The following is a 19,344-nucleotide window of genomic DNA, read 5'->3' as shown; positions in this document are numbered from 1 at the left end:
AATTCAGTCTAACAAATACAGTTCTGATAAACAATTCCGTGAATTCTACAAAGAATACTGGAAGACTAAGAGTAGAAAGCATGGAAATCCAAAGTAAAAAAATTAGCATGCTTTTGGAGTCAATTTGTGGTTCTTTGGCTTCCTCTCATTTAGCGCTTCAAAAGGCAGCTTGTAATTTTTCCCAACATCCCTCCCATTTCATTTCCAATTAACCTTTGTTTCAGCTTTCACAGTTAGGCTACTACAACAGCCTCCCAAACAGACAGTAACCTCACCTTTCCAAGTCCTTTCCTTCTCCATTCTTAGAACTTGTCTGAACCATGTACAAATTCAATCCTGACTAGTGGATGTGGGTGCCACTCGTGGACCTATTGCTGGTTAGTCACACAATCTAGATAAATAGTTTACATCTCAGACTCAATCTTCAGCATTTAAATGAGTGAGATGGATTAGGTAAACTTTAAGGGTTTTACCAGTTCTTTAAAAAAAACTCTGTCCTTTGTAGACCAAAACAGAGAACCCATTAATTTGCTATTAACATATAATCATTCTTTAATTTCATACTTCAACAGGCCTTAAGAATAAACATGATACCAAAAAAACAGAACAAGTGGATATCATTAGGCCTATATTTTAGTTTTATCATTATACTAACATTAACTAACACTGACTCTCAATTCTCTTGATTTTTTTTGAACTCAGGTTTCTCATTTGTAAAATAGAGCTCTGGATGCAAAGATGTCTACTGTCTCTCTCAGCTTACAAAAAAAATAGTCTCTATGGATTGTAAGGGTAGAAGCAAGCATAATATACCCATTCTTCTTCACATTACAGGCTCTTAGGGAAACTGTGTTTGCTGATAACAGCACACAGTTGTGGGGGGAGGAAAATATTCAAAGGTATAAAAGAAAGTCATACCCGACAGAAGTAAGGGATCTTTATCTAAAGACTTCTTAACATGATCAGATTCGCCAGTCAATGAGCTTTCATCAATTTTAAGATCATTGCCTTGAATAAGTATGCCATCGGCTGGAAGAAGATCACCTAAAATAAAAAGCAATGATATGCTGAAGTGTAAACAAGATCACAATTAATTTTATGTTTAGTGTCAGATGTATTGGTCTTTTTTACTTACCATATTTCACTTGTGCAATATCTCCAACAGTAATGTCAGCTACAGGTATTTGAATGACCTGACCACCTCTGATGACAGTGAACTTCTGTTCTTGTTCAATTCGACTCTGCAAACCTCTGAACTGTTTTTCTTTACTCCAGTCATTGAAAGCTGTTACCAATACCACACATACTACTGACAAAAGGATTGCAGCTCCTTCAATCCAACCAGTTTCACCTTCACCTTCTTCCTCTCCAACAGAAACTTCTCCACAAACTATTTGTAAAGAAAGAAAATGCTTATCAAAAACAGACTCTGAATTGATGACAATATACATATTATAGATCCAAATCATATTTTTGTGCTAATTATGCTGTCTGTTTACTTTGTCAACTTTACTTATAGCCCTAGACACTTTATTGAATTCAAAGCATTCTATGACAAGAACACCTACTATGTCAATTTCAAGTTCCCTAACTCTAAGATACTTCACCTTAGGACAGAAGGCAGTCTAGGGTACTAGCTAAAAGTAAGAACACTGGAAGAGATAAAATCTTGGCCCTAAAACAAGTAATGTATTTTTGTTTCTTCGTCTGTCAAATTAGGATACTACCACTTATCCCAGAGCTGCTGTGAGGATTAAATGTGAGGACACCTATAAAAAAGAAAAAGTAGGTAGAGCAGTGGCTGGGACATCCTTCACACTCAACCAATGATTAATGCTATTAATTATTACATATGGTGGACAAGACATACATGAAAAGTTAAGTACTATGTGCAAACCATGAATCATGCGTATTTACTATGTCAATTTTACAGGACTGTGATGAAAGCTTGCCTTTTATAAGATGAAAAATTAAGTGAAATGCTACTCATTAATTAAACTATTTGAAACCCTACTACATGCCAGACAGTATTTTAGGAACTAGCGATACAGTAGTAAATAAGACACACAGGCTCCTTCTCCTCATAAAACCTACACTCAAACATTTGTAGGTGGGGATGGTGTATGAGAAATTCAAATAAAACACAAATAATAAACTTCTAATATCAGTAAGTGCCACGAAAAAACAAAACATGGTGATATATTATCAAATGAAGAAACAGGGCTAAGGTTGGGTGAGCAGAGAAGGCCCCTTTGAGGTGTCCATGACATTTGAGCTAGGAATCAAAGAGCCAAATGTTAACAGGGAACCAGCCATATAGATCTAAGGGAAGAGAATTCCAGGGAGACTGAAGTCAGTACAAATGTTCAATGGCAGAAAGAGTTCAGAAAAGGAAGGAGCAGGGGCACAAAACCCTAAAACTGTAGAGCCAATAATGGTGAAGGAAGAATAATGGTACAGTGCTTTTTGGACTTCAGGCTAAAATCTACTTGTGAGTCTAAAATTAATTCAGTGGCTCATGACCAGCATTTTGAAAAATGAAACAGAATAAAATAGAAAGGATACAGTAAGGGTCAAGTACTGTTTCTTGAAACTTTTGTTATTTATAAATTTACATGAAGGAATATATTCTTCTAGGTTGCTACGTAAAGTTATCTCTTATTGAGCTGAACTGAAATGTCTGAAAGCCACTGGTTCTCTCAAAGAGGAGAAGGATTGTTCAGAAAAAAAGAACAAGTAAATGAATGACATTAGAAATGATTAAAGTATATTCTAGAATTGTGAGCACAGATGGAAGAAAGGAATTGAGGTATGAGGGTGTTGACTAAAGATTAATCCGGGGGCCTGGCCATTTAGCTCAATTGGTTAGAGCATGGTTCTGACAAAACCAAAGTTCAAGGTTCAATCCTTGTACAGGCCAGCCGCCAAGAAAAAAAAAAAGGTTAATCTGGGAGAGGTATGTGGGACAGTTAAATGGAGAAAAAACAGAGACTAGATTAAGATCAATTAGGGATGAGATGGAAGAGACGATGTGAACAATCACAAAAAATATCCCAAGAACCATCAGAAGGATTCAGCTATCAATGGGTATGAAGCATATTTTGCAAAGTGAGGAACAACAGCCAGGATGATCCATTGAGAGTGTTGCCTCCCACGCCCACCCCAAATACTAGAATTTCTATTTCAATTATTTTCAAGCTGAAGAAATGACAATGTATCATTGTGTACAATAACCAGCTATGTGGATTTATGGTTTATACTCTTCTAAACAGTAGATGCTGCGAGGATAACTCCCCTCTCACCCTTTTCCATACCCAGAAAATAGGAGATTAACTCTCTGAATTAGAGCCAGTCTGGACTGAAGAACAGATGAAGGCTGAGATACCATGTTGACCACTTTCACCTACCTGGAAACATAGCTAAAATATTACCCAAATGAAGGATTTCTGTTGGGTTTGATGTCATTCATTAAAAATATAAAAATGCAATACTTTTAATAGTGTGCAAGAATAACAGATTGACATCAGAAGATGAAAATTACCAGTCAGTCAACAAAAACCTTTGTATAATTGGTGTACGGGACTGAAAATGAGCATCATGATTTAGTGAGTACCTTTCCCACTTAGATTTATATAATGTTGTTTGTTTCTTTTCAGCTATGAGACATTAAAACCAAATTCTGAAATAAATCAAACTTAGACCCAAATCAGGTTAAAATAATGTTTTACAGCTATTAAAAAAAAATCCAAATTTTAGAAGTTATCTTTTTATTCTTTCAATTTATATTTTTGTATAAATAGAATAAATATAATAGCTCAAAAATACACACATCATATAGATTTAATTATAAATATACATGATTAATAAATGTACTGTTTGGAGGTATGTGCTCAATTTTTTTCCTGATAGAGTAAATAACCAAAAAAGTTTAAAGACCAATGCAACAGAGGTTAAGGGGGAAGAAATTGTGGGACAGTTATATAATTTTCAGCTTTAAGTCACATCTGCTTATTTATCATTAAACTACTGATTATTTCAAAAGAAACTTGAAACAAATTAATGACATATTTCATTTCACATATAGTTCTACTCTATTATACAGATAAGATCAGAATGATCTTGAAATATATAGTAGTAAAATATTTCTAGAAATTACATCTTTTTCCTACTGATGACCATTACAAATTTTTAGTGGAACTACAGGGGAAAAAGAAAGTAACAAGATCAAAGTTACGAAAGGACTATAATTTACCAGTTATTTTTTAACAAGTATTTTAATAATGTTTTCAATAAAGTCCAAATACAATAAAAATCTATTTTACCTAAGGTGTTCCCTTATAAATATATTCAACCAAGAGATATGTACAATCTAAATTCAGTCTATATGCTCTCTAACACAAGGTAAATATTCCTTTTTAAAATCCCCTACTTGATTTATTCCCTGGATGGTACATCAAGTATGTGCATTAACAGAAGGAGTTCTAAAAATGTTGTCTGAGAATCCCACAGGGATCCCTGAGGTCAACCCTATTTTCATAATAACACTAAGACAATATTTGCCTCAAGTTCATTAACGTATAATAGAATTTTCCAAATAGTATAATACATGTGATAAAGCAACACATGAAATGCAGATGCAGATATAATAACCCACCTATCTTCAATTAACCCAGACATAAAAGAGAAGATAAAATGAAAAACATGATCACTCTTTTCATTCTTTCATTTAAAAATTCATTATTTTCATCAAAATGCCATCTATGCTAATATGAAATAGGCTTATTAATACATTAATAAATACTTTTCCAGTTTTACTGAGGCATGATTGACAAATAAAACTTGTATATATTTAGGTTGTACAATATGTTATTTTGCTATGTATATATTTGTGAAGTGATTACCACAATAGAATTAATTAACATATCCATCACCTCACAGTTAACCTTTTAAAATTTTTTTTTGTGGTGAGAACACACTGATAAGTATTTTCAAATTTCTCCATTTTAATTTACAATACAGTAAATATCTATAGATATAACTTACATAATCAAAAGCTCTTTGGAGCTCTCAATAACATACAAGCATTTAAAGGGGCCCTGAGAATAAAAAGTTTGAGAACCACTGGTATGCAGATACTAGTAACTATAGATTTACTTATAGTGTGGACTACAGCACATATTTCCATGCCAAATAATATTAGTAAAAAGTTTTGATAATTTAAGATTTCTGTGACTGTGGATTTACAAATAATGAATTTCCTCTAAGCAAGTTACTATTTCTTAGTATTAAAAGGTAATATAGTGAATAGATACATGTAGTGTACTAATAAATGTCAAAAAAAAAAAAAAAGCAAAACACTAAACTTTTCACCATGGAGCAAATAAATCTTTTTATGCTTCATTAACACCTTCAAGTGGATTTTGACTCCTTTTGAAGGGCCTTATGACACTGACATCTCTTGCTTATCTTCTCAGTTGGATTCTAATACCAGTATCTCCTTTAACAAATTTGGGAAAGGACCTGTCACTCCATCCTAAGAAGTAGTTTGAATTCTAGAAGGATTTGTCCCAGGCCGTGTTGATAACAAACTCCAATCTATTGAAAGTATTTTTCATTAGATTTCTTATATAGTCTTGGGGGAAAATGTTAAAAGTAAAAAGTTTTTAATAAACTGCTAACTCACTCAATTCTAGAACACCAATTCCTAATATTCTACAGTGACAGCTGGGTAAACGGAAACTAAAGAATTAAACTGCAGGTTGTTGAATTTGGTTTGACCTCCCTCTGTAGACAAACACACACATCTACAACCCCACACACACCCACCAAGCATGCACACATTCAAATTTATGAGCACACACAGACACAAAACACATTTTTAAAATCGGGAAGGATATATACAAAAAATGTACAGCAGGAATCTCTAAGAAGTGGGATTTTCGGTGAATATTACATTACTTCCTTTGGACTGTCTTTTTCCTCCCCCTATTTTTTTTTTAAACAGCAAAATGTGTACTGTTTATTTAATAAAAATAAAGTTTAAAAAATAATTTGGCTCATCACTGACAAGAGTATTGCCTAAATCCCTTTTTACCTACATCAGTGATTCTCAACCAGAGGCAACGTTTTTTTCAAAGGCAAAAAAGAAATTTAAGTAAAAAATGAAGGGCATAGAAAGATGGGAGAATAAACAAAACCATTTGTAGCCACAAGTTAAAGCAGATCTACTATTCTACAATGTCCTTCTATGTTGATCAAGATACTTTGTGGTACAAACCTTTTTTAATGGCAAAGAAATAACCCAAGTGGTATACATAACAAAACATCTGTAGAATCTGAAAAGTAATGGGTAAACTTCGCTTCCATAATGACATTTTCCAAAAGAAACCAAAAATTTAAAACTGAAATTGTTTCATAATAAAACAGTGTTTTTAAAAACTTAAAGACCATGACAGCATGTCATGTCATATATATGGCTTAGGTCTGTGCCAGACACATAGCATATATGGACAGGTTATTTAACCTGTGCTTCACTGTAAAATGAAGGTGACACTATATAAGTCATAGGGTTATTGTGAAAATCTCTAAGGTAATATACAGAAAGCACTAAGATTGGTGCCTAGCACATAGCAAACAGTCAAAAAATGCTGGCCAAATATTATTTTTACATATTAAGTAAATGAATGAGCTTAATGAACATTGCACACGTAAGTCTTTTTTTCCCATTTACTTACGTGCATTATCCCCTTCTGGAGGTTGATAAAAAGAAAGGCCCAGAGATACTATGGCTGCAATTTCTAGTATAATTAAAGTGACATCTTGTAATGCTTCCCATACTAATTGAAGAAAGGTTTTTGGCTTTTTAGGAGGTATAAAATTCTTTCCAAACACTGCTTCTCTTCTTTCTAAATCTGCAGGGTTTCCACTTAAACCTAATAAAAAGAAACAAATTTCAGTGAACAGTTTTACTACTTACAAATGAAAATATCTATTTTATTCAAAACACATTAATTTGTCACACTTCAGATTATAATTTCTAAGATCCTACCAAAATGTTTATTTTCATGCTTTAGCCTAAGTGTACAGAATTTAAGTCATCGAAAACAAGTGTGATGATTTAAAAACATTTTAAATAGATGTCTCAGGACTGGACTAAGAATTTTCACTTCCCCAATTGGTTATTTTTGATTGAACTATTTTATATCATTTTGTTTTGCCAGGGACCAGAACTGATGTGATAGTTTGATTGTTTTTATATTGGAATTAAACATTTCCCTGACCTTTACTTAGAATTTTTCCCTTCAAAAATGGGTAAGTTTACATATAAAGACACATATGTAGATCTGATTTAGTTATAGCACTGTGGATAACTAACCAGTGCAAGTCTTTGATTTTCACTATTTACTGAAGAATAATGAAACTTTAATCTATCACATGCTCTAAAAGCTTCTCTACTAAAATGTCTCTGTTACACTTAGATTGATAAAAGCTTTCCAAGTCACAAATAGGAGACTCAGAAAGACCTTTCTTAAAAGAAATAGGCAGTGCTACTGACTGACTGCATCTACTGTCATTGTAAGGGTAAAGGTACACTGCAGGACATAATATTTATTTTCTGGAGCATGGAATTAGAAAGAAATGAGGGAGAAGATTAAGAGAGAGTTGTATGAACATCCATTTTGCCCTTCCTTTAACCCTATCAAGCAAGCCTCCTCTAATTTAACTCTGTTGATCCTATCAAACCCAGATATATCCCAGTTAGCTAATGCAAAGTGTGTATACACATACATTATTGTGGAGTGTAATAACACAGACAGCAGTGACAAATGACATTTTTTTTGAGTCTCTTCAAGAATGATGAAGAAGGGGACAGAGATACCAGAATACTACTACTTTCAAGTTTGTCAATATTAAACCTAACTTCAACTCATTTTTTTTTCAGCAAGGTCCCATTCCAAAAGAACAGCAAAGGAAGAAGACAGGAAAACAGAAGATCACTGGATGTCTCTTGGCTTTAAATGTATAATCTCAATGCTGATGCAGGCAGGGAGTAGGAGAAAAGTACATTGTTAGAACAAAATGATGAGAAAGGAACATATAGATTTAAAGTAATTATTTCCTTTGTTGAATGTTCCAGAAAGATTCCAGAGAATGTTCTCACTAGCAACTATAACAGGGTCATTACTGGGCAGTTCAGAAAGCATTTTAGATTTCTGATGACAAAAGTCATCAACCCAAAGCTTCCACAGAGCTCTAAGCTTTGAGGCAGAATTGATGGAAAAAGAGGAAGCAAAGATCTGTCGTAATAAGGATGATATTAGATAATGGGTAGGTTTGTCTTGTCTCATGTTTTAATGTCCTTATTATCATAAAAAGAAAAAAAAATTGTTATCCCTCCTTGTGTCAGTCTTCAATTCTTCCTAAGAAATGTGTTTGAAGATATTGGTTACATCAGTTTAACTAACACTGAATCAAGACTACCATTAGTTACATACACATAACACCTGATATCTTTAAACATCACCACTATAATTACAAAATAATTGATCAGATCTTAACTTGTATTGGTTAAAACAGGAGCCAGTATTTTATGTTAACACTAAAAAGAATAGCCAGAGAGCTAAAGACAGCTTAAAAATGTATTTTGGGGGGAATTTAGAAGGTAGAAAAAGAAGCTGGTCCTAAAGGTTATTATAGTTCTTCTAAACTACCATCACACACATAAGCATATACCTAGGACACTACACCAATAGAGTTGTCTAATTTAGGTATTAGAAGACTTAGGTTCCAGTTTACCTACTGAAATCATGTGCAAGTCACTTAACCTCTTTGGGGATTGAGGTAGAGGCACTATATTTGTTGGTGTTACTTAGAAGTTGTTTTGAAGGACTAGAGGAGAAAGTTTATAGTTTGTAAATCGTAAGTTACAGGGTAATTGTTATTAAGCTAAGTAAGGGGCAAGACAAGTCACAAACTGAACACTAGAGGTTTTAATTCCATTTTGGGGACAATTAATTTCTATTGATAATAAACTTACATAGCCTAAATATAATGAAACTAAGCTTTTTAACAGTAGTCTGTTCCCCAACAGATATTTACTGAACATTTACTACTTCCAGGGACTATTCTACATGTTAAGAAGTTAGTGTGAACGAGACAAGTCCTACATTCAACAAGCTTATATGAGGCTGGAGGGAGATTAACAAGCAGACAATTAAAACGACTATAGACAGAAATAAGTGCAATGAAGATGGAAAAAGAGGGCTACCAGAACTCTCTCAGTGGACTCCAGTAGGTTTTCTAAGGAGCTAACACTGGACATGAGTCTGAACGATATAGAGTCAACTATGAGAAGACTTCAGAGCAGAGCACTCCCAGCAGCAAAAAGCAAATACAAAGGCCCAGAGATCAAAATGAGATGAGAAGAATCAAGAACTAAAAACAAAGTCACTGTGGCTAGAGCCCAGCAACCACGGAGAAAAGAAGAGGGTCAAAATGGGAAAAGCAGCCAGAGGCAAGATCATGGGGGATATGGAAAGTAAACTGTCACTCACTTTAAGTGCAATAGAGACCCACTAGAAGGTTTTAAAGCAGGGTAGTGATAACTAATCTTCATTTTAGAAAGATCATTTAAATTGCTACATGAAGGATAAACTAGAGAGTGCGAGAGTGAAGGAAAAACACCATGAAGGAGGCTGTTGTGGTATAAAGTAAGATATGATGGTGCCTGAATCTGGGTTTTGGAAATGGGGGCAGAGAAGAGCAACTGGATCTGCCAGGTATCTTGGAAGGAGACCAGACAACTTGCTGAAGGACTAATGTAGGATGAAAGGAAAAGAGAATAAAGAATGATATTTTTCCTTTTTATTTTATTTTTTGGTCTAAGCACTTCAGTGGGTATATGGTAGAGTCATTTACCAAGACAGGGCAGGCTTTGAGAATTGCGGAATTGTGCAGAAAGCGGAGAGAGGAGTTAATGGTTCTTTCTCCTTTATAGATTTAAACAAAACAAGTGGAGATGTCTAGTAGACAGCTGGCTATTCATATTCAGAACTCAGGAGAAGTCTGAGCCAGAGAGTCATCAATATACAGATGACTGTGAAGCCATGGGCCTGATAAGAGCTCCTGGAAAGCTAGAGAAAGCAGACAAGAATCACTCCAACATTTATTTGATGGTCATATAGGGGAAGAAAAGCCAAAGGCAACTGAGAAAAAAAACAGCCAGAGTTGCGGGTAACAAGACAAAACATGTTCATGAAATACTAGATACCTACAGAAGAAAAAGTTTTTTAAAAGATGATGTAGCTGACTATGGCAAATGGTGTTAGAAGGCTGAGTAAGATGAAGATAGAATGGACCACTTTTTTTCACTAAGATAGAGGCTGCTGACCTTGATAAGGAATCTTCCAGTGGAGTGGTATGGAAGAAAGTCTGACTAGAAAGAGCTGTCCAGAGAATGGGATTGAGCAAGTGAAAAATAATAAGTACAGATAAACTTTTCCAGAAACGTGATGCAGTTAGGAGAAAAAAATGTAGTAAAGGTAGTTAAAATAGGTTTTATTTGCACTTTATTTTTTAAAAGTAGGTGACAGATATTAAGGCAGTTCATTTACCAATGGAAATGATCAATAGAGAAAACAACACTGATTATACAGGAAATAAAGGATACTACTAGAGTCAAGCCTTTAAAGAGCAAGAGGGACTGGAATCCAGGGCAGGAGTGTTAGCCTAAAACAGGTACAGGAAGAAGCTTCCAATATATGGAGAAAGAAAGCAAAGTTTGTGGGGAAAAGATATTGCTAAGCTGGTGGAACTGATGATGAAACTATCTGGTTCTACTTTAAAAAAAAACTGGACAAATGATATTATTAGGAATAACTTATGAGTTAAAATAATGGGAAATCTTCTGCCTAGTCCTGTTGGCTCGGTTGATAGCAGTGTAGTAGCAAGGAGGCCAAGGTCATGCATGGGACTGATCTCCTTATGGCCCCGTTAGCTTCACAAAGAGACAATATAGACAAAAATCATCAAAAGCAACCTCAGAACTATATGCATTTGGGGCTGGATCCACCATTGTGTGAGTTAAAAAAAAAAAAAAAAAAAAAAAAGCCTATCGTCATGCTATGAGTAGATAATATCTCAACAGCACTGACTTTATATTTGAAAAGAAAAGAACATATTATGGAATAAAACAAAAATTAAGTGAAGTCAGTGTTTTACAAGAAAATGAAGCATCTCCACTGGTGGGACTAATAAAATTAAGTCCCGATTTAGGAAATCGGGAGGCGGGGGGAGAAGGAAGTTTACTAGAATGTTGGAAGAGGTGAGTTTAACTGAAAATCATGGCTAATATACAGCACATACTACAATCTTATTAAATTCCGAACTTGAAATTGTTTGTATTTGTATACATTTGTGAAAATTTATGTTTAAGAGCATTCTTCTTGGGAAACAGTCTAATACTCTCATCACATTCTCAATTGCAAAAGCGGAAGTGATCTCTCCTCTGTATCCAAATTTAAGAACCTCTGGTCTAAAGCAAACTTACGCATTCACTCCCAGGAGCCAGGCACTGTGTTGGGCTCTAAGCACACAAAGGGAAATTAGTCAGACAGGATGCCTTTCCCTGGTACTTGCCCTCAAGAAACTCAGTTTGGTGGGGGAGACCGACAAGCAACCAGTTAAACACAATCCGTGTTAAGTATTACGATGGGGTGGTGAGTAAGTTATGGGAATACACACAGGGAACTGGAATTCATATTTAGGAGTTTGGGGTATATGAGGGAATTCCAAGATATCTAACTGGAGATTTTAAAAATGTTTAGGAGGTAAACAGTCATAATGAGGATTATTACGCTTATTAAAGAATAAAGTGTTACATCTTTTATGAAAGATAGTGTTTTAGATAGAGGTAAAATATTTTAGGTGAAGAGAACAGTAAGAGGAGGCCCAGAAACAAGAGTAAACTTGGCACAATAATATTTAAGAAAACTGAAAATTTTGCTATGCCTCAAACGTTGAGGGGCAGAATTGGAAGAAACAGATGAGGTTAGAGAGATAGGCAGGGGTCAGATCCCAAAGAAATTTGTAAGCTCAAGTAAAAATCTGAATTTCATTCTGAAGGCAATGCAATACCATTGCCAGCTTTAAGCAGGAGTGTCACCAGAAGTATGAAGGGGAACAGGAAGAGACACCAGTTATGTTACCTGAATTACTGCACTAGAAGACAGTGGCCTCAAACAGTGTAGTGGGAATGTAAAGAAGTGGTCACCTTTGGATTAAGAGAAAGTTAGGAGTTAGAAATGCCAAGTCTTATCAACCAAGTGAGTGAGAATGGGTAAAAAATTCACGTCAAAGTCAGGGCCACTAAAGTTTCTAGCTTAGCAGCAAGGTGAGGTGGATTAACAGTTCCATCAAGAAGGGGAAAAAAAGGTATGCTTTCAGAAGGGAAAGTTTGAAGAGGTTGAAAAAATGGAGATATCTAAAAGGAATCAGGCTTTCAGGCCCAAAGCTTAGGAGGAAATCCCAGACCAGAGCTACAGATGTGAGAATCATCGGCACTCAGATGGCACCACACAGGAGAGTGTAAAGATGAAGAGGAGAGTGTACAGACGGACAGAAACCTGAGGATAATCAACACATAAAAGAAAGCACAGGAGACTGCAAGACTGACCAGATAGGAAGAAAGAAAACCTGAAGAGTATAATGTTATGAAAAGAAGAAGAGAATGTTTTGGGGAGGAAACTTATCTACTGTAATCTGCAAACTGAAACAAAACAAAACAAAAACCAACTAAGACCATGCTACTTCAGACTCTGTCAAGTATGACCTTAAAAAATAATATACAAGTATATGCTGCAGAGTTAGAGGAAAAGTAGTCAATGTTACAACTATCTTCAAAAAATTAATAAGCAATAAAAACTAGTAACCTGAGCAGGTTTTAAGTTAAAGATAAAGAAGAAAAAAATTGTAAAGCTAATTTTATGCAGTTAGTATACAATAAATAGGTTATTTTGGTACAAAAGTGTATTCTTGGATTGTGAGGACCATAAGACAGATGCTTGCTCTAATGGAGAGAGCAAAAAATATGAAGTTATGGGCCTCAATTCCAGTTAACCTTGAAATTAATAGTTCCAACTCCTTTAAGAGTGATGATGGTTAATCAGAATCACTGGGAAGTTTTTAATATGAAAATCACATCTGGCTCAAAACACTTCCTATTGATCAGCACACATATTGTATCCTTCAAAGGACATACAGTGTCCTTCAAAACAAGTTAAAGAACTACTCTGTTAGAAGAGTGATAAATTGGCAGGACAAATGAGGAAGGACACAAATATAACTTCTTGAATAGGACATATTTTTAAAGACCAGATTGATAAACAGAATCTTAAACCAAAATTTTTTTGAGTTACGTAGTGAAAATTTTTTTCCATCAAAAAATACTATTAAGAGGAGGAAATACATGTACCTCTTTCTCAGAATCTTAACTCTTTACAAGCTGTTTGAGATGAACTTTTTTATAACAGGAGATACCTTATAGTATTTAAAAGCATGATATCCATAGTCTAGAGAAACTTTGGGTAAGTTTAACCTTTCTGTTCTATGGGTTTTTTGGCTGTAAAATAATAAAGGTGATATAAGGATAAAATGAGTTAATATTTATAAGTGCTAATAACCACCTGGAACAAAAAGTATTATATAGCATATATGTTACCTATCTTTTTTGTTGCTGCTGTTCCTAAGAAATGCTTTGGTTTATTCCTCCAAACTTTATAGCAATCTGACATCAGCACTCCCAGTATTTTCTGATCTTCTTTCTCCATTCATTTACCCCTTAAGCATTTATCACTAACTACACATTTCATTTTACTTCTCTTGTGAATTGTCTGTCTCTCCCATGTGAAAATAAGGCAGGGATTTTTGTTTTATTCATGGATCCCAGGACCTAGAAAAGTGCCTGTCACACAGCAGATACCAATAAATACTATATTCCAGCAATTCTAAGACACACATATGCTTACATTTTATTAAAATCTCTGAAATTAAGATGTGACTTAATTATACACTTACAACCATCTTCCAATAACTGCCAACACTTTTTCTTTTTCTAGGAGGGTAAATAAAACACATGGCAATCAACATCTTAGGTCTGATGAAAGATTGTATGAGTCAACGAATGAATTAATGAATTAAAGAACTAAAAAGACAGGTAAACAACTTCAGTTTTACCTAATAAAAATTCATGTGCTTTGAAGATTATTTTAATCTTCACTTTCCCTGATTATAAACAGGTTATTCTAATAAGAGAGTACTTGCTGTCTAGATTATTTCCTCAGGCATACAAATTTCGCCGCTTATTCTTGATCATGTTTCATTTATTATCATGTGCCTAGTTGATCAATGACAAAATGCTCACTAGCTTTCTGAGTGAATTATTTCTACTAAATTAAGCTAAAACTATGAGGATTCCTTTGGGGAATAATATTCCTGTGAAGGCTGCTGCTGTTTTTACTTATACTTTCAACAACCGTAAACACAAAAATAATGCTTAAAATGGCTCGTTTCACATTCTTTAAACAAACATTTCAAAATGACAAATTGTTTATACATAAACAGTGAAGACAATAGTTTGTACAAATTTTAGCAAACATTAAATTCACAATACTAGGAAGAACATGAGGAAGAACTTTCTAAGAATGAAAGGGAAAAATAACGCACCCATTTATTTAATAGCACAAAGCAACAACAATTCATATTAAATTTTGAGTAAGTGACTATTTCTAGAGATTATCCACAGCTTCCATCATGTTGTCAAATGAGACATAACCATCCCTTTCCCAAATTTTAAAAACCACTGTACTAGATGCAAAACTTTCAGTTAACTTGATTAACTTCAAAAATAATGTAAGGAGTACGCCCCAAAATAGCTGCACAAAAGAACTTCAGTACAAACCAGTGAAAAATCCTATCTATAAAAATGGGAGGACACAATGGAAGGGTATACAGTTATTAGAAGACAAGAATTAACAGTAGAGAAATACAAAGACATGGTTGGGGGAAGTGTAGTTAAGTGCAGATTTGAAACTAAAGTTCAATATTGCATTTATGAACAAACTATGTTGTTTACACTGAGGGCTCTTTAATGTTAACATCTCCTATCTATTTGGTAATTAAAACATCCAACGATTAGGGTTTAGATTAAATGTACTTACATACATATGGTTAGAGTGAATTAGTGCTTCTACCAATTGAGAACAACATATTAATTTTTTTTTTTTTGTCCTTTTAGTGACCGGCCGCACCGCGCTCAGCCAGTGAACGCACCGGCCATCCCTATATAGGATCCGAACCTGTGGGGGCAGCGCTGCCAGGCTCCCAGCGCCGCACCCTCCCGAGTGCGCCACGGGGTTGGCCCCAACATATTAATTTATAGATCTCTAGGATGCTATAAAGTCAGCTAACATTTCAAAGTTGGTTTGCATAATGAACAAGCCCTGAATTTTGTCAAATTACTATTAAAGTCCATAGGTCTGTTCCTGATTCTCCGAATCTACACCAATAACAGGGATCCCAACCTATCTTAAAATGTACAGCATATCTAAGATATAACTAAGAAGTTCCTGTTTCTAGTGGTTCCGTCTTGAAAAGATCAGCAAATCTTAGAGAGTTAACAGAGAAAGAACATACTCCAAGCAGTGTGAAGAAGCCCTTTTAAAGACATGTGAATACGGACACTGACTTCCTCAAAATCTTGCTACCTCAGAGAAATCTACCTATCATTAAAATAATTAATAATTCATACAGAATTACATAAAGGTTTTAAAGAAATTTTTGGTGTGATTTAGAATTCTTTAACAATTTTGAAAATGGCTTTTTCCAGTTATATTAAATGTAATTACAAATGAAGCATGGCATAAGATGTTTCAGAAAAAAATGTCAAGAAAAACACTTTTGCATAATTTCTTTAAAACTTGTTTTAGAATATATACTAATATACTTTAAGATTTCATATTAATGATTTATCATCCTTACTAAAATAAATTGTGGTTACCAAACATTCATTCTCACGTGTCCCCCGGCCCGGCACACGCCAAATTTGCAATTTGGAAATGCCTTCCTGAAACTTCCAAACCTAATTTTATGTTCAACATGATCAACATATAAAAGTCCATCTTTCTCAAATCATTTCAGAAACCATAATGAAATGAAGTTATAATGAATTTTCCTTTCTTGATGCTCAAAAAGAAACTTACTACACATCAAGAATTATGAAACCAAAATCTTCTTTGAACACAGGCAAATTCAACATAATTCAAAGATTGAACTATTTTTCATCAAAGGAAATGTCTGCCAGATGAAAAACTGCCATCTAATCTACTCCATTTGCTTTAGGACATCCTGAACTAATCATTAAAGTTTAGGTTAAGCCCCATAAGCTAAAAACAACTCTGTCAGCTACTGGCAGTACCAACTATTTTAAGCCGGCTGGCAAAATGAAGGATAGTGAGCCGGGTTTATTTTCCCTGAATCCCCTGGGGGCTACCAAGCCTGGTTCCATCCTCTATAGTTAGAGTGGAAAGACAATCTTGTTATTGTAAACAGACAGCAATAATATGAAGAGTAGGACAAAATATTTCCTCCCACCAATCTGAAATATATAAATTAATCTGCAACATTATTTTTTTATCTACAGATACTTTAACTGCACCAATCTGATAACTAACCCTTTTGTGTGTGTGTGTGTGTGTGTGTCCGGTAAGGGGATCGCAACTCTTGGCGTGGTGTTGCCCGCACAGCGCTCAGCCAGTGAGCGCACCGGCCATCCCTATATAGGATCCAAACCGGTGACCTCGGCGCTCCCAGTGCTGCAGTCTCCTGAGTGAGCCACATGGTCGGCCCACTAACCCATTTTTAATGTCACTATAATTATGGCATAATCATACTACAGCCAAGATAATATAAGCATGTTTATTTATAAGCCAAATACACAGCACTCTCTTTAGGAAGGAATAAAAAAAACTCACCTTCATTGGGAGAGGTTTTCAACTTGGTACAAATTCCATAAACGTCTCCATAGCTTTCCTGTATTTTTCGTAATGCATCTGTGGACCTGAGCTCCATGAGAGCCCGCAGCTCTGCGAGTGTAATTCCAAAGTCTCCATCATGATTAGCTTCTTTCAAAGAGTTTTTCACGCCACCATATGCAACTGAGTTGTTTGCCATGTCGCCCATTACAAGTATAATTTATTAGGAGGAAAATGTTTCCCAAAATAATCTAATTTTCACTTGATATATTTCCAAGATGAAAATCTTTTAAATATGAAAATCTTTCTTAAACCAAACACTCATTGTATGACTTTATATAAAGCAGCATCAGCAGCAACATTTCCCAGAAAAGTATCTTGACCTTTGTCCCATGACTAGTTTCTTCACATCAATGAGATATACACATCTGCAAGAAGAAAATATTTAAGTTAATAAATTTTATCTAGAGTTTTATGCACACTTGCATACTTTCCAAACACTATAAGGTAGCTAATCAAAGTACATAATTTAATTATTAAAGTATTTGTGAATTATAGTCTCATACCCTTAAAATTTTTTGCATGATAAAAGATTAAAGTATAACTCTAAATAGAACTGTATATAAAAAGACATTAAATCTCATTATTAAGTGAAACTGCATTTCACATGACTGAATTTTATGCTCCATTCAGTATTACTGGTATTGATAGTTACCATTTAAGCACCTATGTTCCAAGCACTATGCTAGTTGCTTTAAATTCATTCTCTCTTTTAATCATCACAATTTAATCCCATGAGGTGTTATTACTCCTTAAGTAATTTTCATAGAAATTGAGACGTTTTCTGTACAGCAAACAAATGTCTGAAATGTCTGAGCTGGACTGTCTCCAAGCCCATCTTCCTTTTAATATATGGACCACTCTCTCCAAACCTTTCGTATAGAATAGCCTCTAAAAGGCCAAAAAGCACAACAAACCCTTTAATGTGGTTTCCTGCAATTCTCCCTGGCCACTCTGTGCCTCCACCATCTTTTGGCTTTCTAAAACTATCTTCCACCATGATTTCTGTCACATGTCACTGCCTCAGGTCTTTCTCTGACCTCCTAGCTAAAGAAATTCTCTACTCCTCAGTCTTTTTTGTTACTCTATTTTATTTTCTTTGCTGACCCTTATTATCTGAAATTATCTTGTTTATTCACTTACATGTTGTTATTTTGTCTCCCTCCACCTACAATATTAGTTCTGAGGGCAGGGTTTGTCCATTACTATATCCTGAGAAAAGAGAACTGTGCCAGACACATGGTAGACCCTCAGTAAAAGCTTGAGGAATGAATGGATGCATTACTTTAATTTCTTCAACATACCTTAAAGTTTTCCTATTATTCTAACCTACCTAAAGATGAGCTCTCAACTCTTCCATCTCCATACATACCCTTTAAACAATTACCTCAAAGTTAACATGCCCAACACTGGATTCATATTATTCCTAATTAAACAGCTCCCTTCCCCAATCACCATTATTCTAATCACCTGGGCTTGAAATCATATCTTTAATTCCATCCTCTCCAACTTCATTCAGTGACTAAGTTCAGTTGATTCTTCCTTTGAACAATTTCTTCTGTATAACACTCTTTCTTCCTGATCTTCAAGTCCTTATACGCAAATTATAATCACTACTCCACAGGTTTTTCCTCATTCTCATATCTCCTACATCTAATCCCTTGTGAATTCTGCTGCTACAGTTAGTTTTTAAAATAGGCTTTATGCCACTATATCCAAACCTACAGGATGAAACTGCAGTCCTATTGCTCAGGCCTTTTTGGCATTCAAGGCCAGGCTCCATTTTACTGATTCAACTTATCTCCCTCCCAAGCAATCCACCCACCCTCTGCCCCCAAATATTTAATAAATAAAATGTTTGATGGTTAGAAACTAGGAAAGATACTGGTAAATGCAGTTAACCTTCAGCTATGAAATTGTTATGAGGATGTTTGTAAATCATGATATGTGGACCTCATACTTCAGCATGTATCAAAATCACCTGGAGAGGTGGTTAAAATACAGATTGCTGGGCCCCACCTCCAGAGGTTTAGATTCAGTAAGATTAAGGTGTGGCTCCATAATTTGTATTTCTAACAATTTCCCAAGTGATGCTGATACTATCAGTCCAGGGAACACACTGTGAGATCCACTGCAATAGAGAATGGACTAAAAACTTAGAATTCCCCCCAGCAAGTTGAGGAAAGTTTGCTTGCCTTAATTTGCAAGGATGTGATAGTTACAAATTTGGTTAAGACATTCTTTCATTGCCTGCTTC

At 34.9% G+C, this 19,344-nt stretch overlaps 1 protein-coding gene across 4 annotated transcripts in view; it reads right to left on the bottom strand.

The window, feature by feature from the left end:
- Window positions 1-19,344, bottom strand: part of ATP2B1 (ATPase plasma membrane Ca2+ transporting 1) — a 111,620-nt gene that overhangs the window by 40,298 nt on the left and 51,978 nt on the right. For all 4 annotated transcript variants that reach the window (XM_063076139.1, XM_063076141.1, XM_063076142.1 and 1 more), the window contains exons 2-5: window positions 17,028-17,455; window positions 6,735-6,932; window positions 1,136-1,390; window positions 919-1,044 (exon numbers count right to left, since the gene is read on the bottom strand). In XM_063076139.1, the coding sequence (XP_062932209.1) occupies window positions 919-1,044; window positions 1,136-1,390; window positions 6,735-6,932; window positions 17,028-17,235 (787 nt within the window). In that variant the 5' untranslated portion in view covers window positions 17,236-17,455. The remainder of the gene's footprint in view (window positions 1-918; window positions 1,045-1,135; window positions 1,391-6,734; window positions 6,933-17,027; window positions 17,456-19,344) is intronic.

This window comes from Cynocephalus volans, chromosome 12 (genome assembly GCF_027409185.1).
Source record: "Cynocephalus volans isolate mCynVol1 chromosome 12, mCynVol1.pri, whole genome shotgun sequence".
In the NCBI taxonomy this organism is placed as follows: Eukaryota; Metazoa; Chordata; class Mammalia; order Dermoptera; family Cynocephalidae; genus Cynocephalus; species Cynocephalus volans.
This window is presented reverse-complemented; position numbering and strand designations above follow the sequence as displayed.